General features: G+C 41.0%; 7 protein-coding genes across 7 annotated transcripts; 5 read left to right on the forward strand and 2 right to left on the reverse strand.

Annotated features, from left to right (window-relative positions):
* Positions 1-2,382: 2,382 nt before the first annotated feature.
* On the forward strand, positions 2,383-4,131 carry EV154DRAFT_564055 (uncharacterized protein; the record flags this gene model as incomplete). Its single annotated transcript, XM_051605818.1, has 3 exons — positions 2,383-2,552; positions 2,602-2,712; positions 2,769-4,131. 3 exons carry the CDS (start codon positions 2,383-2,385, stop codon positions 4,129-4,131), a joined length of 1,644 nt encoding a protein of 547 aa, XP_051457182.1.
* Positions 4,132-4,215: 84 nt separating this feature from the next.
* EV154DRAFT_564056 (uncharacterized protein) lies at positions 4,216-5,535 on the forward strand (the record flags this gene model as incomplete). The annotated part of the gene is made up of 1 exon (XM_051605819.1): positions 4,216-5,535. The coding sequence occupies one exon, from the start codon at positions 4,216-4,218 to the stop codon at positions 5,533-5,535; it is 1,320 nt and encodes a 439-aa protein (XP_051457183.1).
* Positions 5,536-5,590: 55 nt separating this feature from the next.
* EV154DRAFT_564057 (uncharacterized protein) lies at positions 5,591-6,043 on the forward strand (the record flags this gene model as incomplete). Its single annotated transcript, XM_051605820.1, has 1 exon — positions 5,591-6,043. One exon carries the CDS (start codon positions 5,591-5,593, stop codon positions 6,041-6,043), a length of 453 nt encoding a protein of 150 aa, XP_051457184.1.
* A 313-nt stretch (positions 6,044-6,356) lies between these two features.
* EV154DRAFT_589793 (uncharacterized protein) lies at positions 6,357-6,755 on the forward strand (the record flags this gene model as incomplete). The annotated part of the gene is made up of 1 exon (XM_051606856.1): positions 6,357-6,755. A coding segment is annotated over one exon (399 nt), but the record flags the coding sequence as incomplete, so codon positions are not given.
* Positions 6,756-10,548: 3,793 nt separating this feature from the next.
* On the reverse strand, positions 10,549-11,986 carry EV154DRAFT_481900 (uncharacterized protein; the record flags this gene model as incomplete). The annotated part of the gene is made up of 5 exons (XM_051598440.1): positions 10,549-10,612; positions 10,700-10,734; positions 11,013-11,089; positions 11,462-11,633; positions 11,690-11,986. 5 exons carry the CDS (start codon positions 11,984-11,986, stop codon positions 10,549-10,551), a joined length of 645 nt encoding a protein of 214 aa, XP_051457186.1.
* Positions 11,987-18,350: 6,364 nt separating this feature from the next.
* Positions 18,351-19,616, reverse strand: EV154DRAFT_603013 (uncharacterized protein; the record flags this gene model as incomplete). Its single annotated transcript, XM_051607325.1, has 1 exon — positions 18,351-19,616. One exon carries the CDS (start codon positions 19,614-19,616, stop codon positions 18,351-18,353), a length of 1,266 nt encoding a protein of 421 aa, XP_051457187.1.
* Positions 19,617-20,376: 760 nt separating this feature from the next.
* Positions 20,377-21,948, forward strand: EV154DRAFT_510518 (uncharacterized protein). Its single transcript, XM_051601708.1, has one exon. It carries the CDS (start codon positions 20,612-20,614, stop codon positions 21,881-21,883), a length of 1,272 nt encoding a protein of 423 aa, XP_051457188.1. The 5' UTR covers positions 20,377-20,611; the 3' UTR covers positions 21,884-21,948.
* The last annotated feature ends 1,874 nt before the right edge of the window (positions 21,949-23,822 follow it).

The raw sequence follows: 23,822 nt of genomic DNA on the forward strand, positions 1-23,822 counted from the left end.
CCCAACTATGCCAAAAGTGATGTGAAAATTGAAAAAGAAACATCGCATTATGATCGGTACGAGAAATGCAGATAAAAAACGTTATATATAAACTTACATGTAAACGATTGTTAGAGTCACTTCTTACCGTAATGCCAAAAAGGATGTAGCATTTAATTGGATTCATATCCAACCTAAAAATGTTATTGCTGCAATTCATGACGTCGGGGCTGATGGAAATTGTGGCTTTAGAGCTGTAGCATTAGAGGTATTTAACGACCAAAGTAAATGGATAAAGGTTAAACATCAAATGCTTGAAACCTACCTCAAATACCATGATACCTTGTATAAGCCAGTTGATGAAAAGGTAGTCGAATTGGAAAGAATCAAGATGGTCAAACGGTTGAACTCTACTAAATCACCATGTCTCAACCAAGAGGATCAGATATTATGGTTTAGTACGTTCAGCTGTCCACAGGTTGTAGCCGATGCATTCGAACGTCCGGTAATCCTCTTTTCGTATGTCAAATATCCATTGAAAGAAACTGGAGAATTTAGAGAAAATCGTGAGGCACAAGTTTTTTTTCCGTTGATCAACATGCCGCTTCAAAATGTTGAAAAACCAATTACGCTTCTTTACTCGTCATCACATTTCTACGTTGTCGAGTTCCATCGTACACCAACAGGACGTATAAAAAAATTTGAAAAACCTGTTGTAGATATGGATCATGATCGTTTAAGACGATCATACCCTGATATCTGCAGCGAACAAGATTATGCAATCCTTTATTAAATGCTTCCTTAAACAATTTTTCTTAGTTCTTCAAAAAAAAAAAAAATTTACTCTCAATAAAAATTCGTATTACTTATATGTCTTGTTTATATTTTTTCTTAATTTCGTATCGTATTTTAAAGATTCTTTACTTTAACAGTTAATGTTTTTTAGCTTTAATCACTTCACACACACTATGTTTTTTTTACCTTATTATCTTCAATTCGTTGCATTAGAAAACTATGCCAAATTCAATTACAAATTGTTCATAATTTATTTAATTTGGGTACCTTTTTAACTAATCCATACGAAACACTTTGTTTGTTTGCAGAATTCAGAAAACTATTTTAATGCCAAAACTTTATTGTTTAAGCAAATACTGGAGCACACAACCAAAGAATGGCTCTTGTTGATACTGCTTATATGCAAAAACCTTTTTCCCAAATTTGTATCTTTTTTCCCTTTCCCCGCACTTTTCAAATACACGCTCAGTACACGATCTCTCAAATATGAAACGTCACTCTTTTTGAACTTTTGAATGTCTACGTCACGCTTTTTGAACTTTTTAATGTCTACGTCATGCTTTTTAATATTTTTGGGTCGGTACTTCAAATCGACCGTGTAAATCGACCGTGTATCAAGATTTACCCAAAAAGAAATAGTTTATTAAAATGATGACGAGGGCTTAAAAGCTTGTGCTGGCAAAATTTGATGAACGTATTGCGGCGAACGCAGGCAAAGACAAAACAGATTTGCGTTTAAAGGCATTTGATAATCAAGCGCAAACTATACAAAAGACATGTCAGTTTTTTGCCTAATATTTTAGCTGAATGATGGGCTTACCTTTTTAAACGGTCTTAAACAGTTTTATACATTTTATAACTAAATAATGAAGATGATGGTAAGTAAAACAATTTAAAGAAAGCAGCGACAATTCTTACCTTACTAAAGTTAAAAGATATTACATCTATTAAAAATACGAAAATCATGTTAATAATCTGCAAATAAGAAGAGGTTGATGGAACTTACATTTTCAAAACATGAAAAAAGGGACTAAAAATAAAATAAAACGCGTGTTAGCATGGAATAATTATTACAAACAAGAATGAAAACGTACCCTCGTATCTGTTTGATATCTCTAATGGAAGTCTAAAGTAAACATCTGTGAGTAAACTGAGTTCTTATCAATATATCATGATTACCTTTTAGTGTCAAAACACGCGAGTACATCAATGATTGTAACTAAAATAAAAAGACAAGGTCATCAATATGATTTTGTATTTCTATTTCCTATCAGATACCAACCCTTCCAACGAAAACTACAATAAATCACGCTTTAGAATCAAACAAAACGTCATGGTCAAAGACAAAATAAAAAAAAAAGAGAGGAAAAGGAAAAGAAAGATAGCGTGAAAAAATATGCGAGAGTTGCGTGACAAATTGCCGCCAGAGTCGGCTGTACACCAATCAAATTACATGCATGTGTCATTCGGGCTAAGCTCCAAAGCTGTAACAGCTGTCATCATTTATTAGCGCCAAATGCAAACAGCTGTCATATTCAATGGCCAAACTTGTATATAAAGGCATCAATAACATATTTCTCTATCACTATAACTTTTTTTTATACAATTATGTCAAACCATACAAACAGATTTCATAACCTTTTCGAACTAAATGCCGAAATTCGAGATCGAGCCTTGAGCTGTGATGTTTGTCAATACGGTACTGATAGACGCAGCAATTATACAAGACATCTCAGCTCTGAATCACACCGGCTAAACGTAGCGAATGCAATCCTCTCGTAAGTAATATATCAGAGAGTTATTGGAAAATTTACTCACAAACATTAGAAATGCAAACAACCCTAATGAGGTTCAAAATGAAGCAATGAATACTGATCCATCTCCTGAGGTTCAAGATGAGGCAGATACCTCCATGAATATTGATTCACCTTCTGGAAGGTAATTTTTTTATTGAAAACTTAACCAATGTATATGCTTACCTTTAAAACTATTAGTCCAATGATGACAGACATTGATGTTGAACCTGAGCCTGAACCAGACATAACTCCTGAAGAAGCTTTCGGAAGCTCCCATGGTTTTGAGGAGGTTGACAGTGAAATCGGACGTGACTTTGACCCCTTTGAAGACATTTTAAATGATGAAGTACAGTTGGATGGTGGTCCTGGTGTTAGTGAATCTATCAACCCCAATACCAATGATGATGAACCTCAAGTACCTGATGATGTTAATGGCAACCCTTACTTTCCTTTCAAAAATGAATATTACATGCATGCTCTTCTCTTTTTCAAGCCTTCAAGTATGAAGTATTCAGAGGAAGAAATTAAAGCCACCCTTGAATTCGGCAGATACTTGATTGAAATAGCAATTCGGCAATACAAAGATCAACTTGCTCTGGATCCCACTGACACTGACTATGATTTCAAAGGCTACCCTACTCCCCATGGTATTTCTAGGTTTTACAAATCTACCAAAAGCACTGTTCCAATTCTTCCCCATGCTGAATATTATGTGAAAAGCCGTGAAGGTATTCCTTATACCACACCTATTGATCTTTCTAGTCGTGACGCTGCTGGTAAGCCGTACAAGCCTGATCTGATTATCAACCATGTTTCTGAACACCTGCGACTTCTCATTGCCAATCCAATCATGTCCCCCTATTTATCTGATCTTCCTGATTATACGAGTAACCAACGTATAAAGCTTAGTCAACGTAAAAAGTGGATTGAGGATAAATTGTTTCAGCCTCCCATGATAATTGTTGGTAATGACAACAACCCTCGGCAATTGTGGGTGTCGGATAGAATCTCTCGTCTGTCTGATATCAATGTTCCTGTTCAACAGCGTCCCTACTTCAAGGTATTCAAGTTCTTCCAAGAATCCGACATTCTCAAGGCGTTCCTTTTCCCGGTAATAACCAAGATGAATGATTCCATGTACTATCTCTCCGAAAAGGTTGTCTCATGTGATGTATCCCAGCTCAATCTTGATGATGTTTGCCGTTTAGAAGTGGAAGATTACCATGCCTATACCAGTGTCATGCAAAATTTGGCTCCTGAACGTTTAATCATCTGTAACCCGAGCTATACTATTGATGAGACTAATATTATTCGTGATCATTATAACATGATTAAAGCTGCCAACGACCACAAGCACCCATTGCCTGTTACCTCCAACTTTGTCAACAACGTCCTTAACCCGTCTATTCCCAAGAACGTTGAGGTTGTTAGAGTTGTTTCTTATAACTTGTTTTCTGATGACAGTAGTCGTAATTCTATATCAAAATGGAATTGCTTCGATACTTGGTTAATGAATCCTGCTGCTTTGCCCCTAAGTATTGCCAATCATTACTTGAACTAATTGCTTTTATGTGGGTGTAACAAACTCAGTGCCATGGAGTAGTTGCCTTCCCTTGTTGGTAATCTAAAACAGCTGGAAACTGGTATGCCGATGTTTGATGCTGTCCTTAAAGATGACGTATTTGTTGTCGCTCCTCTTTTGTTCATCAAGGCTGACAATCCTCGTCATGCCGAGATAACTTGCTTAAAACATTCAACGGCTACATTTGCTTGTAGAAAGTGCTTCTGGTGCCGCCATGCCAATAATTACAATCAAAATATAAGGACCACTCCTGAAAAATATGTGTCAGCTCCAAGGGAAAAAGGGCATTGGAAAAGTTTATTTATTACAAGCAACTTACCTATTCCTGATTTTTCGATCCGGGTTCGTGATAGACAGGGTCACTTTATTTTTGTTGATGATCTGATGACTCTTGGTTTCAAAGATTCTAATGGTAAGGGCTTGCTGGGTCTGTCCTCTTGGGATCGAAGTAAAGATACGCCAGTTGAAATATTGCATGGATTATGTCTGGGCTTGATCAAGTACACCTTCAACAAGGCTGCCGATTGTTGTTTTAACAAAACCCAAGTCGATGTCATCAGTTCTCTATGTTGTACTTACGGTTCAAAGGCTTTCACTAACTTGTCCACGCATCTGAAGGGTTACAAAAGCTACCTTGGAAGAGATTTCAAGCTTATGGTCCAGATGATTCCAATTGTACTGAGACTTGCTAAGGATGACCGGGCATTCTTGACTTTTCGTAACGATCCCCACCACAGGCTGAATAACATCATCGATACTTTCGATAAGCTTGGTGAGCTTTGTTCTCTATCCTATATGTCGGAAATTCATACCAACTTTCACAAATTTGTTGAGATGCTTCAAAAGGCTGCCAATGATACAATCGTTGCTTTGGATAACCTTGATCATACGGCAATTCCAAGTAACAGGCGTTCTCGTCGCGGTCGTAGAGCCAATCAAGCTTCTACAACTGAAAATGTAGATGAGCCATCGGTGATGTTTGGTGATGTTGTGCCTCCTGAAGAAGGTGAAGATTCTGACGATGAAGACGTAACTTCTGCTGCTGCTACTGGTGCTGCTGCTACTGGTGCGCGTGCTGGTGTTCGTTCTCGTGCTGGTGCTAGTTCTGGTGAACAGCTTAATGGTGCTTCCATTCCATACGCCAAGACAGGTGGTCCTCTGTGCAATCGTTTGAAAACACACTTGATCATTCACTTGGTGGAGGATTGTATTCGTTTTGCTTCTCCTGTGCTTTTGGCTACTGAAAAGAATGAACAGTTTAACAAGTACATTCGTGCAATAATCATGAAAACGAACAAGCAAAACCCCTCTCGTGACTTGGCCCTGATCAATGGTTGTGAGCTGTCTTTGAGGAATGTCGATGGGTTGTTACTGGGACAATGATGCGAAGACTTGTGGTTCCAAGGTGAGGGAATGGTTTAGTCGTTTTGGTCAGAAAATGTACTTTAACGCCAACCGGGAGTATGGTAGTGCTGCATACATCTCCGGTAAGAGAGTCGCTTTTAACATGGTGGCTGTCTTTGATCTCGATCTTGGCGAAGGTGGGAAGCGTCGTTTACTTGGAAAGGATGTGCTGAAACGCGGTGATCTCGTCGAACTGGAGGTTTATACACTTGTTGAAAAACCAGTGCAAGTGCTTTCTGACAACGCAAGCATCTTCACAAACTACCAGGTGGACGATGGTGGCAATCTTCTCGCGGTCAAATCGGACGAAACTCTAAGTACGCTGGTGTTCAAGCTGGCTGTTGTTGAACTATTGGACATGTCGCATTCAACTGTGATAAATGATGTTCAATACTCAATAATTAACAAGTGTAAGTTTGGTACTCTTTGGTGGTTCCATAATACGGACAGACATTTCGAAATGTTGAAAAACGATTCTCAAGATTAACCTTAAGAATAATTTCGAAATTTTTACATGTCATTTTTTTTAAAAAATGAAGTTCACTTCCTTTTGTTATCCAATAAAAACGGTCAAATCCACGACCTTCTATCCTCACCCCTCAAGGACACCCATTTAAAGGTTTTGTGCATCCTCAATATTTTTTTAGCGTCTTTTTTTTGATGCATCTGGTGTTTAATAACGTATTTTGGTTTTTCATCCAATCGGCAGCTTCTATTTTTTTAAAAAATTAAAGTTTGCTCACGGATTTACTTTTTGGGACAGAATTTCAGTAAAATTTAAGATTTTCAACTGGTTGTGTAGCAATTATGGTACTCGCTCTGCTGGTGAATTCATGGTTGAAGTTAAGTTTGTAATGCCAACAAGCACTACCAAGGCAATGACTCACGGTGTTAGTTACAAGAACTTGTTGTTTAAAGGCTCTCCTTCTGTTCCTAGTGGCAACAATACACTTGTGCATGTCAAGATGACTCTTTTGCGAATTCCGGACAAGGATACGTTTCTGGCGGATCTCAAAAGATCTCTGCGTTATTACGGTGAAGTGTACCAGGTGAAAGAGTACACTTGCGGGGGGTACTTTGAAGGTGAGCTGTTGGTTATCCTTGATATCTCGGCTGGCTATATTGATGCTTCTGGTGACAAGGTCAAGAATGAGCCACTCACAACTAATTTGTACTTGGAAGAATGGGACTGTTTTGCTTCGGCAACATTTAAAGGTGCACCCACGGTTTGTCACTGGTGTCGTTTGCCTGGACACGCAAGATCCAAATGCCCGGATTTGGCTAAAACCAAATGTTTCTCGTGTCATGGTAGTAGACATACCGCCAAGTTTTGTAAGAGGAAAAATCTTGGTGTTACAGAATTGCCTGTTATGGATGAGATCTCAACTGATCTTCCCTCCCCCACGGTTGAGAGCCTCCACGCTCAAGTGCTGTCTGACTCGGACACAGAAATTTCTGACGTGTCTACGTCCCCCAAGTTTGAACCCAGTGGCTCTGCAGCTTCTAAGTTTGCAACCATTATTGCTAGTGTATCCATGGAGGTTGACAATCACGTGAATACTACCACTCCTGCTTCTTCGATGGCTGGTTCGATGGTCGAAGTTACTAGTGGTGCTATAAAAGTTCCTGGTGCCAAGCGCTCGGTTTTAGGTAAGCATTCTGTCCCGAAATCAGGCGTAAAAGGTCCGATTCCCAAATTGGTGGTTCGCACACCATCCAATTTAAAAGGTCATAATTTGTTCACGAAGACAAAGGTTGTTAAAAAATAATTTTTTTTTTCATTTTCCCTTTCGATTTCTAAAATTTTTTCATTGCTAAATAAACTCACTGTTAATACAAAAAAAAAGCTATACACACCCGATTTAATTGATGATGCAGCTGTTGACTCTCTCTTGGCAAGTATTCCTGATGATGTGGTGTTGTCTCTAGAAGATTCGGACTCGCTGACAGATCCTATTCTGATGGATACTTTGCAAGATTTGGTTGGTCATACTCTCCTTGGTAAAAGCCCTGGTTTGGATGGTCTTCCTTTTGAGGTGTACAAATACCTATTCATGTCTTCGGCTGATTTTCGTACGATGCTGCTACGTATTTTAAATGATGCTCTTATCGGTGTGTTTCCTTCTTCTTGGCAACAAACTAGGATGGTCTTACTTTTCAAAAAAGGTGATACAATGTTACTCAAAAATTGGCACCCGCTCTGTCTCATCAATAGCGATGCAACGTTGTTCACAAAACTTCTGGCTAATAGGTTTAATACTGTTCTTGGTCAGCTGATCAATCCTTACCAAACTGGTTTTATGGCTCATAGATTGATCTCAGACAATAGTTGGTTAAATCAAATGTTTATGGCTAATGCTCGTGATGTGGCTCCTGATATTCCTCAGGTGGCTGTTCTGCTGGATCAAGAAAAGGCGTATGATAGGGTCCATGCGGATATCTCCACAAGGTGCTTCTTCGATTTGGTTTTCCCTTGACGCTGGTGGATTGTCTAAGTTCTGTGTTCTTTGGTACTGAGATATCCATCGCTATCAATGGTTGGTTAGGAATGCCTATACCTCAGTCTCGAGGTCTACGGCAAGGTGATCCTCTCTCTCCCCTGCTCTTCAATTTGGCCTTTGAACCTCTTCTCCGGTCCATTCTAGCCTGCTCTGGTCTCTCTGGTGTTTCTCTTGTTGGTGGAGCGGTGTCTTCGGCGGTGTGTCCTCTGGTTCTACCGGTGTAGATTGATACTCCTAGCTCCTCTGATCGCGATTTTATCAGTCAGTCGGTGGTGAACCCTCCTCGTCCTGTCAAATTACTAAGTTATGCTGATGACTTGGAGGTGTTTTTAACTGGTCCAGGTGAATGGCCGGTCTTGAAATCTTTATTGGATTGCTACGGTCTAGCTTCTAATGCCAAAGTACATCTTAGTAAAACGGTGTTGGTGTCTCTCTCCGGTGTTGGTCATGCTGATTGGGTCGAAAATGCTCAATCCGAAGGTCTCGCATGGCATTATTCTAGTTCTGTTGGTGCGGTGCGATATCTTGGTTACCATCTATAACATACCTCAACGCAGCTCGATGCGTTTCAGGATGAAGTTCAGCTTAAAATACTGAGACACTCGAATATCGTACGTCAGCGCAATCTTTCTCTGCGTGGATCAGGTCTTGTTGCCAATTCTCTACTTTTAAGTCGGCTCTGGCATATGTTGCGTGTGGTATCTGTTCCAACTAAATGGCTCGATTCTGTCCAAGCTCTGGTTCGTGGATATTTACTTCCTTTTTGGCCCCGGCCCTCAATGTCTACTATGTATGTCCCGCAAAAATTCGGTGGTGTTAGCTTGGTCGATGTGCATCTGCAACAGCTAGCCATGCAACACATCTACATTCAACGGTTGATCTCCGACCCGAAGACAACTGATTTTGTTTCTCCTTGGTTGGTTCGTGGTATCCAGTTATATACCGGTCATGCCTCAATTTTACCCTGGTTCTTATATCCGACTAAATTTCAAAATTCACTGAAACGGAGAGTTCCTTTGGCTCAACTAGGCAAAATTTTACAGAATCTTCCTCCACTCTCCTTGTCCAACACATGGTCTGCTCGATGGTTTCTAGATTTGCCTCTTCAATGTGTTGTAACTGTTGGTGATGCAGTTAATACTTGGTCTCCGACACTGGTACCTTCTTCTGTGCCCCTTCGGTATTTGGTCTCTGGTATCTTTTCTTGGAATCAATCTACCGACAACTTGCGAAATACACGTGTCGTCAATGCTAGCAAAGTGAAAGAGGTTCGACGAGCCTTGTATCCATCCGATGGCTGGTTTGCTGCAACTGGTTTTCTTCCAACAGCTTTGCATAATCAGTCAAACCGCGATGTCCTGCTCCCGGCATGGCTTCCAGCGCTTTATCATTGGACTATCCCCAAAGGCCGTGGTAACATGGTTACTGTTTCTGGTATACGTCAAGGTGATCTTCGTTGGTATTGGCATCCAGATCGTGCGAAGTTTGAGATTCGCGCCGTCATACCTCAGGTGGTTCCAACCCGGTTCTTACTTCGGCCTTCCTTATGGGGGCTCTTTTGGTCCTTGGATTTGACAAGTAAGGCTTTTACTCCATGGTGGAGTCTACTTCAAAATTGTATAGGCTATAGGGCTAAACTACACCGGTGGTCTCCTACTAAGTATCCTTGTGCCAGCTGCCCTATTTGTTTAGTCTCTTCTTCCGAAGACTTGTTCCATTTTGTGGTGGGCTGTTTCGATAAGTGGCAGTACTGGTGTAACGTGATCTCTCTTCTTAACATTGGTGACACATTCAAAACTGAATTTGATATTTGGTCTGGCTTTGTATCTCTCTGCGGTCAAAACCAAAAGCCTCTATCGTCGGATATGCTTGTTATTCTTGGCTCTGGATTGGCAACACTTTGGAAATACCATTGGCGCTGTGTGATTGATGGTGATCTGTGGAACTCTCAAGCTGCTCTTAACATGTTTCAACAGGATCACTCCGTACTTATTGCTGATACTTTAGCAACTCAATCCCCTTTAGTTCGTAGTGATAGTCTAGTGTCGCCTTCGGGCTAATTTTATAATTTCTTTATATATCTAATAAACTTACAGTTAATACAAAAAAAAAAGTAGTATAGTCTGCCAGCGAAAAAAACTATGGTGCGCCAGCGAAAAAAACTATGGTGCGCCAGCGAAAAAAACTATGGTGCGCCAGCGAAAAAATGTATGGAGCGCCAGCGAAAAAAGCATGGTGCGCAGGAAAAAAGTGCAATGTGCAAAAATCATTTTTGGTCCGACCCGGAATTTTATTATTTGACCGGTGTTGCAGCCAATCTAAATTGACTTGGTGTTACACAGGATAGGATCTTTCCTATAAATACGCCCTTTTTTTTTCTTAAAAATATTCCTCCAGTTTTATCTTAACTAAAAATCTAGTTTCTTAATAATTTGTAATTGACTCCTTTGTGTTTCCCTCAATTTTCATACTTCTTGTTTATCTTAAGTCTCTACTTACATATAACAATTAACTCAAAGTTCATATTTTCACACTCGACTCGAATCTCTTTATTACTACAACCGTACATAAGATATTGTTTATAATAACATAATTACTTTTCTTTTTAATCTTGGCAATTTGTTTATATTTATATTACTTACGCCGTCTTAAAATCATCGTTGATTACCTTCTTATCCTAAAAACTTTATATTATAAGATTTCTTAAGTTGACTACTTCCAGTCTGGTGCTCACTTTCATAACTACTTTATTATTAACTTCAGTGTTAATAACCTATATCCACCTTATCCTTTAAGAACTATTACCAGTGTCTTAACACCGGACAGAAAGAAATGGTGCGCGAGATTTTTTTTTCAAGCAAAAAGTATGGTGCGCGTACAATTAGTCTATTTTTTTCGCTACTATTTGACATTTGAAAGTATATAATATTAATTTTAAAATCGCAGACCATCTACCTTTATACCATTTACAGACCCCTGACGGCATCTAAACCCATTGCATTGTACCACACAGTTCTTAAATGATTTTCCTTCTTAAATTTAAACCACCAGTCTATTTCATATTTTTTTTGTAATAATCTCAAACTGTATGTCTTTATTCCATGTTTATTTATTGTAGACTGCTGTCAATGTATACTTCGTACACAACTCCCAACCCTAATCCGACTGACTGGACAACTATTCAACGACCGATTATACTACTAAAAAACTTTTTTTTTTGTATTAACAGTGAGTTTATTTAGCAATGAAAAAAATTATAGAAATCGAAAGGGAAAATTGAAAAAATTATTTTTTAACAACCTTTGTCTTTGTGAACAAATTATGACCTTTTAAATTGGATGGTGTGCGAACCACCAATTTGGGAATCGGACCTTTAACGCCTGATTTCGGGACAGAAGGCTTACCTACAACCGAGCGCTTGGCACCAGGAACTTTTATAGCGCCACTAGTAACTTCGACCATCGGACCAGCCGTCGAAGAAGCAGGAGTGGTAGTATTCATGTGATTGTCAACCTCCATGGATACACTAGCAACAGTGGTCGCAAAATTAGAAGCTGCAGAGCCACTTGCTTCAAACTTGGGGGACGTAGACACGTCAGAAATATGTGTGTCCGAGTCAGACAGCACTTGACCGTGGAAGCTCTCAACGGTGGGGGAGGGAAGATTAGTTGGGATCTTATCCAAAACAGGCAGTTTCGTAACACCAAGATTCTTCTTTTTGCAAAACTTGGCGGTATGTCCACTACCACGACACGAGAAGCATTTGGTTTTCGCCAACTCCGGACATTTAGACCTTGCGTGTCCAGCCAAACGACACCAGTGACAAACCGTGGGTGAACCTTTAAATGATGCCGAAGCAAAACAGTCCCATTCCTCCAAGTACAAATTATTCGTGAGTGGCTCATTCTTGACCTTGTCACCAGAAGCATCAATATAGCCACACTATTAAAGAACCGCTTACACTAACTTGAAGCAAATCTATAGGCTAGTTTTTAAAAAAATTAAGTTTTTATTGGCTCTTCAGTCCCCTCCCATAAGCCTAAGGCCAGAAATTTGAATTACGGCCTTTGGATTCAAAATGTATTGGCCAATAAATTTAAAAACAGCCTTTGCAACAGAAATATATTGGCTGCTGAATATCAATTTGTAAATTCAATATCCAATCAATGAAGGATCCAAACGTCTGAGTAACCCCGAGGTATGTTATCCCAGCCGAATTTCAGGGTGTAGCAATATTTTAAACTGCGTACGGTGTAGGTCTTTTTTTTTTTTTTTTTTGTATGAACTGTAAGTTTATTAAATTATTTTCAAATTATAAATTAGCCTGAAGGCGTGACTAAACTAATCTTTGGAACTGTTGACTTTGCCAAGGTCGAAGCAATAAGAACAGAATGGTCTTGTTGGAACATGTTAAAAGCCGCGTGAGAGCTCCATAAGCCATCTTCCATAACACACTGCCAATGGTATTTCCAAAGTGTACTAAAAGCTGAACCTAATAGAACCAGAATATCAGGCTTTAGCCGTTTGGACTTAATAGAACAAAGAGAGACCATGCCAGACCAGACGTCGTATTCGTTTTGAAAGTCGTCACCTATTTCAAGAAGCGAAATGACGTTGCACCAAAATTGCCATTTATCAAAACAGCCGACCACAAAGTGAAAAAGATCTTCTGAGGAAGACACTAGGCATATAGGGCAGGTAGCACTAGGAAACTTCAAAGGAGACCATCTATGTAGCTTCGCGCGATATCCAATACAGTCTTGTAGCAACCGCCACCAAGGTGTAAAAGCCTTACTGGTCAAATTAAGAGTCCAGAAACGACGCCACAAAACAGGTTTCAGCAAGCATCGTGTTGGTACCATCTCCGGGATCTTAGGAGGATAATCAAACTTGGAGCGATCCTGATGCCAAAACCACCGAAGCTCACGTGGGAGGGTACCAGCCACAGTACTAAAGTTCCAGGGACCATTTGGCACACACCATTTGGAAAGGTCAGGTAACCAACTAGGCGTTAGAAGATCACGCTGGGCCTGAGGAAGCATGGCATTGGGCAAAAAGCCAGTCGCAGCAAACCAACCTTCAAGGGGGAACAAGGCCCGAATAGTCTCACGAACCTTTGGCTTTGTAGACACGTGATTATGAACCAGACTACCTTCTTCTTGATCCCAAGAGTAGATATCAGATATCAGATACCGAAGTGGAATACTTGATGGAACTAAGGTGGGAGCCCGACCATTGACGGCCGTGGATACAGAAATAACACATTGCAATGGAAGATCCAAGTACCAACGGGAGCACCAAGTAGAAGAGAGTTCCAGTGTCGGTAATTTTGCCAGTAAACCAGAAAGATGAGTCATAGCTGGAATAGGTTGCAGACTTGACTTAAACTTGGTGGGAAACATGAACCATGGTAAAATGGAGGAGTGACCAGAGTATATTTGGAAGCATCGAACTATCCAGGGAGAGACAATGTCGGTTGGAGTGGGACCAGACACTAAACGTTGCACATATATGTGATGAAGACTAAAGCTTTGATCGTGAATGTCAACAAGGCCAACACCACCAAATTTACGAGGTAAGGTCAGAGTAGACATTGCAGGCCTAGGCCAGAAAGGTAAGAGGTAGCCACGAACAATAGACTTAACCGAGTCAAGCCACTTAGTTGGTATAGGAACCACTCGAAGAAGATGCCAGAGACGACTAAGAAGCAGAGAATTAGCTACCAGGCCAGAACCACGCAAAGAGAGGGGCCGACCACGAAGCATTTGTGTGTGCCGAAGTATCTTGACCCGAATTTCTTCCAAAAATGACTCCAACTGACTCGTTGTATGATATAGAGGATAGCCTAAATACCGGACCGAACCCACAGAAGAGGAATCATGCCATTCGACTTTGGCGGAATTAGTGATGTCTACCCAACAAGCATGCCGAACACCCGACAAAGAGACGACGACAGTTTTGTCAAGATTAACCTTGGCATTAGAAGCAGATCCATAAGACCGAAGAAGATCCAACAGGATATCCCATTCACCGGGACCAGAAAGGAAAACCTCTAAGTCATCAGCATAACTCAAAAGCTTAAGCCGGGGAGGTGGATTCAACACAGATTGGCTAATAAAATCGCGATCGGAGGATGAAGGAGTATCCAGCCATACCGGACGCACCAAAGGAGACGAGCTCGACCCAGCTATACCACTACGCAGAGAAACACCAGAAAGATCAGCACAACACAAAATTGACCTAAGGAGAGGTTCAAAGGCCAAGTTAAACAAGAGCGGCGAAAGAGGGTCACCTTGTCGAAGACCACGTGACTGGGAAATAGGCACACCTAACCAGCCATTAATGGAAATAGATATCTCAGTACCAAAGAACAGACTACCAAGACAATCTACCAATATCAAAGGAAGACCAAACCGAAGAAGAACCTTGCGGAGATAATCCGGATGGACCCTATCATAAGCTTTTTCTTGATCTAGTAAAACGGAGACTTGTGGAAGATCAGGATCTACATTACGAGCATTAGCCATAAAAGTTTGGTTTAGCCAGCCATTATCAGAGATTAACCGATTTGGCATAAAACCAGTTTGATATGGATTGATTAGTTGAGGCAGAACCACATTAAGACGATTGGCCAGAAGTTTCGTAAACAGTTTAGCATCGCTGTTGATTAGAGACAAAGGCCGCCAGTTTTTCAGCATCATTGGATCACCTTTCTTATAGAGCAGAACCATACGAGTCTGTTGCCAAGAGATTGGATACACACCTATGAGTGCATCATTCAGAATTCCTAATAGCATGGTACGAAAGTCAGCCGAAGTTTTGAACAGGTACTTGTACACCTCAAACGGAAGACCATCTAAGCCAGGACTTTTACCAAGGGGAGTGTGACTGACCAGATCGTGTAGAGTGTCCATAACAATAGGTTCCACCAAAGATTCAGAGTCATCAGGGGATAATACCACATCATCAGGGATACTAGCCAAGAGAGAGTCAACAGCTGCATCATCAATTAAATCGGGTGTGTATAGCGCCTGGTAAAAACCTCTTGCCTCCCGAATAATATCATCTGATTTCACTAAGACCGAGCCAGTAGCGGAGCACTTCAAAGACTGTATAGTTTGCTTAGACTGGCGCTCCTTGATCACCCGGTAGAAATATCTGTTGTTCCGTTCACCTAGCTCGTGCCAGCGAGTGGCAGACCGAAGCATGCATTCACGCGTTTCTTTCCGAATCCCAGTATCAATAAGCTGGTCGAGTTCATCAAGTTTGATATTCTTATCTACGTTACTGGAAGAGCCGTTATCGCCGGTGACATTGGCTAGCAGAAGAGTACGCTCATGTTGTAACGACGCGACCTTATTCTTGAAGCGACGTTTAGAACCACGAGTATAGTTTTGAGCACAACATTTAAGTGAAGACTTAAGAGATTCCCAGATATCTTGAACAGGGACCGGTCCTTCGTCATGACTGACACCCGGATTATCAACACATAACACTGAGTCATAAAAGACCGCCACGGTTTTGTCGAGTAACGGCAAGAAGTCAGCATCATCCAATAAAGTTGGGTTAAAACGCCAGCAACCGGGACCAATATCAACACGGGCAGGAACAAGATCGATTGAGAGTAGACAATGATCAGAGTACGCCGAAGGGACTTTTCGATTCATACCGTTCACTAGTCGAGTAGCCAAAGATCGGTGACCAAAGACATAGTCAATAGTAGTTCTAGAGTTACCCTGCGTGTGCGTTGGGAGACCAGACGGAAAACAATTGTCGAAATGACTACGAACCCAATCAAACCATGCCGAAACAGTGGAATGACTAGTAACCTTGACATTATGAAGATTCAAGTTTAGATCACCCATCAGCAACCAAGGAGTCGTAGACATGTCGGAAAAGAAAGGTAGAGATAGAAAATTGCTCAGAAACAGAGGACGGTCCGAAGACTGTGCCGGTACATATACAGAGGCAACACGACACAAGACATTATGTTGAAGATCCATTACTGAGCCAACAACACAACGCTCATCCAATGAAATAGCAGTGTCGTCCAGGTAGAGACCAGAGTTAAGACATACAATTGCACAATACTTGGAGACAACCACCGAGCAGCGAGGAAAAAGAAAGGTACAAAATTGAACAATTTGATCATCAGTAAGATGGGCCTGATGAAAAGAGGAAACTTCTTGAAGACAAAGAAACTCCAGAGACAAAGAACGATTACGCAGAAAAGAAATAAATTCTTTTTGTATTTGAGGGCTCGTCGACTTGAAAATGCTGCGCGCATTAAGTGAGCCCAAGCGAAGAGGTTTACTTAACATTGCGCCTTATCGGCATTATGTTTAGTTTGGTTCTTAATATAGTTCATCATAGCCGGGGTTTTACCAACCCGAAGTTCAGGTTCGCCAAATTGTTTGAGCTTGGGTACCGGTCGAGTAACAGTTTTGTCCTTTTTACTTATAGCATGCTTATTACCATTCACTTTACTTCCAACTCCAACACCAGGAGGGCCGTACCAAGACCGGCAATCCCCTTACGGCGAACTCCAGCACCACGATTATCACCAGGACCAGGACCAGGAGTAACACCATCACCACGGTTGACACCAGCACCAGGACCAGGAGTAGCACCATCACCACAGTCAACACCCGAGGCAACAACCATATCAACGTCATCAACAGTAGCCGAATCATCCATAGCATTCACCTCATCATCTGCTATGCTATCAGTAAGATCAACCATGTCTTGGTCAATGTCAAATACGTTTTCCGCCATGTCGGTCACAGTTGTCTTGGATGACTCACTAACTTGAAGGTCAGACTCCTCAATGATTTGTACATCCATATCAACATCTGGGGAATAATCCGCCCATTTTGAAGAAGAAGCGCCGTTAGGTTTGATCGAAGAATTTGCCTTCTCAATAGAAATATTCTCCATATCACGACTCGAATCATTTGGATTCTCCTCAGTGCGTGGGTTACAGGAACGAAGATACTCGTGCAAGTCGATAGAATCCGAGGTTTTCTTGGCCTTACAAAACTTCGCGGTGTGACCACGACCGTTACATTTGAAACAGACTCTTTTGGCAAGCTCCGGGCATTCCTTACGCATATGACCAGCTACTTTACACCAATGACATACCGGAGCAGCACCCTTGTATGACGCGGCAGCAAAACAATCCCATTGTTCCAAGTATAAACTGTTTGACAAAGGTTGGACCGGCATTGTCTCGCCAAGATCGTTAACATAACCAGAGGAAACATCCAAGATAACGGAGATCTCACCCTCAAAGAACCCATGGTAGGTGAACTTTTTAATTTGGTACACCATACCGTAATAACGCAAGGATCTTTGAAGATCGGCCACAAAATTTTCTTCATCGGGAATACGAAGCATGCTTAACTTGACGTGCACCAAGTTACTATTCGACATACTATCACTTGAAGGAGTTGCTTTGAAGCACAATTCACCAACCATGACCCCAACAGATACAGCCTTAGTAGTACTAGCGGCATTAGAAAACTTCACTTCCACCAGAAGATCTCCAGAAGACTTACCACCGTACATGCTAATCGGTCGGACACCGGCAATTTTACCACAACTTGCTTCAATTGCGGTATAAGCATCAGCGCGAACCTTGAACAAGGCAGTGGGAAAGGAAAACAGAACAGAACCCGGAGTCAAGGCTTGACGAACAATAGCTGCAGCTTTACGAGCCAAAATTTGAATCTCCAGGTCAACATGCTGGTAAATTACCGTACCAGAAAGTTTATAATCTTTGTCTTGAGTCTTTGAAGAAAACACGGGACGTACAATTTTCGTGGAGGCACCACGAGCAACAACAGTTGTCCAAGACAACCGATCATTTGATTCCAGGTCATTCATTTTCAAAATTGGAATCGAGAATTGAAAATTGAGAATTGAGAATTTAAGTTTCTTGCGTAGATTTCTTTAAATGTCGAGATTGAGGTCGAGATTGAAGAGATGGACGAAAGCGTAATAATTGAAAAAGATAGAGTATTCAACGGCGCGTTGAATGCAAAAAGAATTTTTGAAGGATGGATAGAACTCACCGAGATATCGTCGAAACAAGAAGTTGGATGCAAATACCTTTATGAAAAATTCTTTAAGCGAAAGAAAACCTTTTTTTTTTTCGTACGGTGTAGGTCTGTCGAGTTTGCTTTTTGGTTTACAGCGGTTCTGGTCTTCTGCCTGGCTCACTTTTTTTTTTTTTGTATTAACAGTGAGTTTATTTAGCAAGTTAGATATAGAAGTAAAAAAGGGAAAGCTAAACTATTTCGTTTTAGCAACCTTTGTCTTCGTAAACATTTTGTGACCTTTAAGAGCATGTTGCGTCTGGACAACTAACTTAGGAGCAGGACCTTTGGAGTTTTGCTTGATAGCCTTCTGTTTACCCAAAATGGAACGCTTTTGTCCTAGCATTTTTCTGCCACCATCAAACATTTTACCAGCCAAATGGGAAGTCGGAACTGTCACCGGTAATGTACCCTCGTCTTCTTCAATTTCCATGGACACCATTTCTACTGTCGTGGCGTACTTAGACGTTGAAGAACCACTTTCAGCAATCTTCGAAGGCTGGTACGCATCTGACAGGTCTGTATCAGAATCGGAGATAACCTGTTTAACAATCGTAGGCAGCTCGATATTGGATTCCTCCTTAGGAGTATGGGCTTGCACTGGCTGAAACGTTTTCTTTTTACAAAATTTCGCGGTATGACCATAACCTTGACAAGCGAAGCACTTGGTTTTTCCCAATTCCGGACATTTGGAGCGTATGTGACCGGCGTGGTGACACCAATGACAAACGATAGGGGCACCTTTGAAGGATGCCGAAGCAAAACAATCCCATTCGAACAAATATAAATTATTTGACAGCGGCTCATTGGCATAATCTTCATTATCATCATCAGAATAACCGGTAGTCGTATCGAGTATCAGTGATAATTCGCCTTCGAAATATCCACCACAAGTGTACTCCTTGACTTGCAAGACTTCTCCGTAAACAAGAAGAGACCTCATTAACTTTTCAAGAAAATCCTCCTTATCAGGAATATATAAAAGAGATATCTTCACGTGGGCATGCTTCTTCACTTCGCTATCATTTGAATGGGTTCCTTTGATAACGGTGTTCTTGATTGTAACACCAGAAGAAATTGCCTTGTCAAAACTTGAGTCATCAACAAATTTGGCTTCAATCAAATGATCACGATCTAAGCTGGAACCATAATTACTGATTGGGCGGAAACCATGGACAGGACCACATTGCGTTTCAATAAGCTTATATGCTTCGGTACGATGTTGGATTAACGAAGCAGGAATGGAGAAAAGAGCGGAGTCAGGTGTCAGGGCCTGTTTCACTATTTCGGTAGCCTTCTGCATTCTGATGAGGCCTTCAAGGTCTTCACTTTGGTAGATGACCTTACTTTGTAACTTAAATTGAGAGTCCACATTTTTAGGGACAGATAAAGGACGAACAACTTTCTTGGAATTACCACGGGACACGATTGTTGCCCAGGAATTGTGAAGATTTTCTGGCATTGTTTAATAATCCAGAAAGAAAATTAAAATTGGAGATTGAGAATTGAGAATGTTGAAATCTTTGCCGGATTGGCTAAATGTCGCGATAAACGCTGAGATCGAAGAGATGGAGGGGAGCGTAATAAATAAAAAAGATAGAACCGATAGAGAGAAATCGAATGCAATAAAAATTTCTGATGGATGTATAGAATTCACCGAGATATCGTTGAAACAAGAGTTTGGATGCAAATACCTTTATGAAAAATTCTTTAAGCGAAAGAAAGCCTTAGATTTTGGTTCTGCCTGGCTCACTTATAGCGTTTCCAGCCGTCTTATTGGCTCTTTTGCAGGTTACAGCGGTTCCGGGAAGATTATTGGCTAAACAGCCCCTTACTACAATCGTACCGCCACCAAATTTAGCAACAACCACATGATATCAACGCGAAAAATACTTGGCTGTACCGGGATATGTGACAAAGCCAACGTATATATGATAAAGATCACAAACAGTGTATGTATTTAAAATGTGTAAACAACGGCTAGAGATAATTTACAGATTTGATTTGCTTGTTTTTAAATTATTTAGTTTTTTTAATTGGTCTTTGCGCCTATTTACTTTTCGAATCGGCGTTTAAATTTGGATTTTGAAATTTTTTGGCTGGGATAACATATCTGGGGGTTACTCAGACCTTTGGATCCTTCAGTGATTGGATATTGAATTTAAGGCTTAAAGAATTTTTTTTTAGGCTTTTCTTTCGCTTAAAGAATTTTTACAAAAAGGCTTTCTTTCGCTTAAAGAATTTTTACAAAAGGTATTTCCATCCAAAATCTTGTTCGCATCCATCCGTTATCAAATCTTTGTCTATCCGTTCAAATTATTTGTGCATTCGATTCGTCTCCTTCTGCTCCATCTTTTTGAATTAATACGCTTTCGTGCATCTCTTTGATCTCGTCTTCAATTTCGACATTCAACACATTTGTGAAAAGATTTTCGTATAACTGCCGATCATTAAACTATGTCAATTTCACCAGAATCTACCTGGGCAGATATTGCAGCTATTAGTAACGCCAAGAAGGTTCTTCGTCCCATACATGTCTCGGATGAGACTGATTCTGAATACAAGCGTGCAAGTACCATTATTTACGAAGATGATTGTCTAGAGGCTCTCATCTTGACACAGCAAGCGATGTCCATCGTACAGCAAAAGTTGACTGATGGATCTGTTTTGTTTTCTTTCCCCGCTAAGGTATTCAAGCATCGTTTCGAGGCTTACGAGGCCATTGAATCCCAATGTGGTCCTCTACACGGCGTTAGACCCATTAGTTATTATGGGGTTCCTTCTGACAGTAACATGTTGTTGGAGGTTAAGTTTATGGATGATGGTAGCACTATGAAGGCTATCACCAGTGGTGTCTCTGTTCAAGACAAGATTTTTAAAGGTTTTCGAACGAATTTTTCCGTTCAAAATACTCTCGTACACGTCAAGTTCTCGTTTTTATATATCCCAGATCAAGAAAACTTTCTGGAAGATTTGTTAGCATCTTTAGTGTATTACGGACAAGTATTACAAATCACGGAGTATTCCTGTGGTGGTTTCTTTGAGGGTCAGATGTCCGTCATTCTGAACACGGCGGTAGGCTACACGGATGAAGATGATGAATATCACGCTAGTGTACCTTTGTCAAACAACTTGTATCTATCCGAATGGGACTGTTTTGCTTCTGCAACCTTTAAAGGTGCTCCTTCTGTGTGTCATTGGTGCCATGTTGCTGGTCATATTCGTTCCAAATGCCCGGAATTAGCGAAGACCAAATGTTTTGTATGTCATAGCCATGGTCACACAGCCAAGTTTTGTAAGAGGGGAAAACGTTCCGTTGTTAGGCAGCCTGTTTTGGCTGAAGTATCCCAAGATATTGACTTGGATTCAACTGATTGTCTTGATGCCAATATTGTGTCCGACTCAGACACTGATATTTCTGATGTATCTACATCGCCCAAGATTGTTTCCCGTGGTTCCGAGGCTTCCAAGTTTGCAACTACTGTTGCTAGTGTGTCTGGAGATGTGGACCATGTAATGGATACCACCACTCTTCCTTCTTCAAACGCAGAATTAGTTGGTAGAACTGGTGGGACCGATAAAGGTCTTAGTCCACAACGTTCTGCTTTAGGTAAACATCCTGCCTCTAAACAGAGCGTGAAAGGGACGTTTCCCAAATTGGTGGCTCGAACACCCCCTACTCTAAAAGGTCATAATTTGTTTACGAAGACTAAGGTTGTTAAAAAATAACCATTTTAATTTCCCCTTTCGTTTTACGTATAATTCACTTGTCGCTAAATAAACTTACTGTTCATACAAAAAAAAAAAAAAAAAAAAAGAATTTTTACAAAAGGTATTTGCATCCAAGGGAGGGCTTTCTTTCGCTTAAAGAATTTTTACAAAAGGTATTTGCATCCAAAAACTTGTTTCGACGATATCTCGGTGAATTCTATCCATCCATTCAATTTTCTTTTTGCATTCGACGCGTCTTTGCAAGCTCTATCTTTTTCAATTATTACGCTTTCGTTCATCTCTTCGATCTCGACTACAATCTCGACATTTATAGAAATCTTCGAACAAAAAACTTTTTTCAATTTTGAATTTTCAATTCTTGATTCCAATTTTGAAAATGAATGACATGGAATCAAATGATCGGTTGTCCTGGACAACTGTTGTTGCTCGTGGGGCGTCCAATAAAATTGTTCGTCCAATGTATCGCTCTAAGGTGCAAGACTTGGAATCTAAGCTTTCTGGTACGGTAATTTACCAACATATTGACCTGGAAATTCAAATCTTGGCTCGTAAAGCTGCTGCTATTGTGCGTCAGGCTTTGACTCCTGGTTCGGTTCTTTTTTCTTTTCCGGCTCGTCTTTTTAAAGTTCGGGCAGAAGCTTATACGGCCATTGAGGCCAGTTGTGGTAAGATCTCGGGTGTTCGACCCCTTAGTATGTATGGTGGTAAGTCAACTGGTGATCTTCTGGTGGAAGTGAAGTTTTCGCGCCCCGAAAGTACAACAAAGGCTCTCTCAACAGGTGTAATGGTTGGTGAACTTTGTTTCAAAGCTTCCCCTTCACATGATGGTATGTCAAATAGTAATTTGGTGCATATCAAGTTGAGCATGCTAAGAATACCTGATGAAGAGAATTTTGCTGCCGATTTGAAACGGTCTCTAAAGTATTATGGTAAGGTGTATCAGATCAAGAAGTTCACTTATCACGGTTTTTTTGAGGGTGAGGTGTCTGTTTTGTTGGATGTTTCTGAAGGTTATCAGAATGATCTTGGTGAAACATTAAAAGCCCAACCTCTGTCGAATAGCTTGTACCTGGAACAATGGGATTGTTTTGCTGCTGCTTCTTTCAAAGGTGCTCTTCCTGTGTGCCATTGGTGTAAAATGGCTGGTCATCTTCGAAAGGACTGTCCTGAACTGGCCAAACGGGTGTGTTTTAGTTGTAATGGTCATGGTCATACCGCAAAATTTTGTAAGGCCAAAAAGATGAACAGCGACGCCGTTGATTTGCACGAGTATCTGCGCGCCTGCAATCGCGCAAAAGATGATGGTATTAATATATCTACGGCTGATCCTCATGGTTCTATAGCTGGTGAAAAAGCTGCCACACTTGATAAAGGCACCAAATCTTCGAAATGGGCTTCGGGTACCTACAATTTTTGATGTGGACATGGAGTCTGTCCCTCATGTGCAGCTTGAGGTTAGCGAGTCAGCTGAGACAATCGGGTCTAGCATGTGCGATGACATGAGTGAAGATGAAGACATGGCAGTGGTACGTCTAGTGATGTGTCGGTTGGTGCCTCTGGGTCTGGTGGTGGTTCCGGTGTGAACTCTGATGTTGGTGAGGTGTCTCAGGTCGGTGATATTAGTCTTGGTGCTGTTTCCTATGGAACTGGTGGTGATATGTGTGGTGCTGGTGGTGATATGTCTGGTGCTGGTGGTGATATGTCTGGTGTTGGTGGTGATATGTCTGGTGCTGGTGGTGATATGTCTGGTGCTGGTGCTAGTGCTGGTGCTGGTTCTATTGCTGGTGCTAGTCTAACTGGAAGGAACTCTGTTGGTGGTGGTGGTCGAATTCTTGGCTCAAAGAAAGGAAAGACTGTTCAGCCTGCTGGCGGTAGTGTGAAAAAAGTATCTAGTTCTTCGAAGAAAATGGGTGTGCCTCCGCCATATACCAGTATT

This window comes from Mucor mucedo (genome assembly GCF_025094135.1).
Source record: "Mucor mucedo strain NRRL 3635 chromosome Unknown EV154scaffold_51, whole genome shotgun sequence".
Classification (NCBI taxonomy): Eukaryota; Fungi; Mucoromycota; class Mucoromycetes; order Mucorales; family Mucoraceae; genus Mucor; species Mucor mucedo.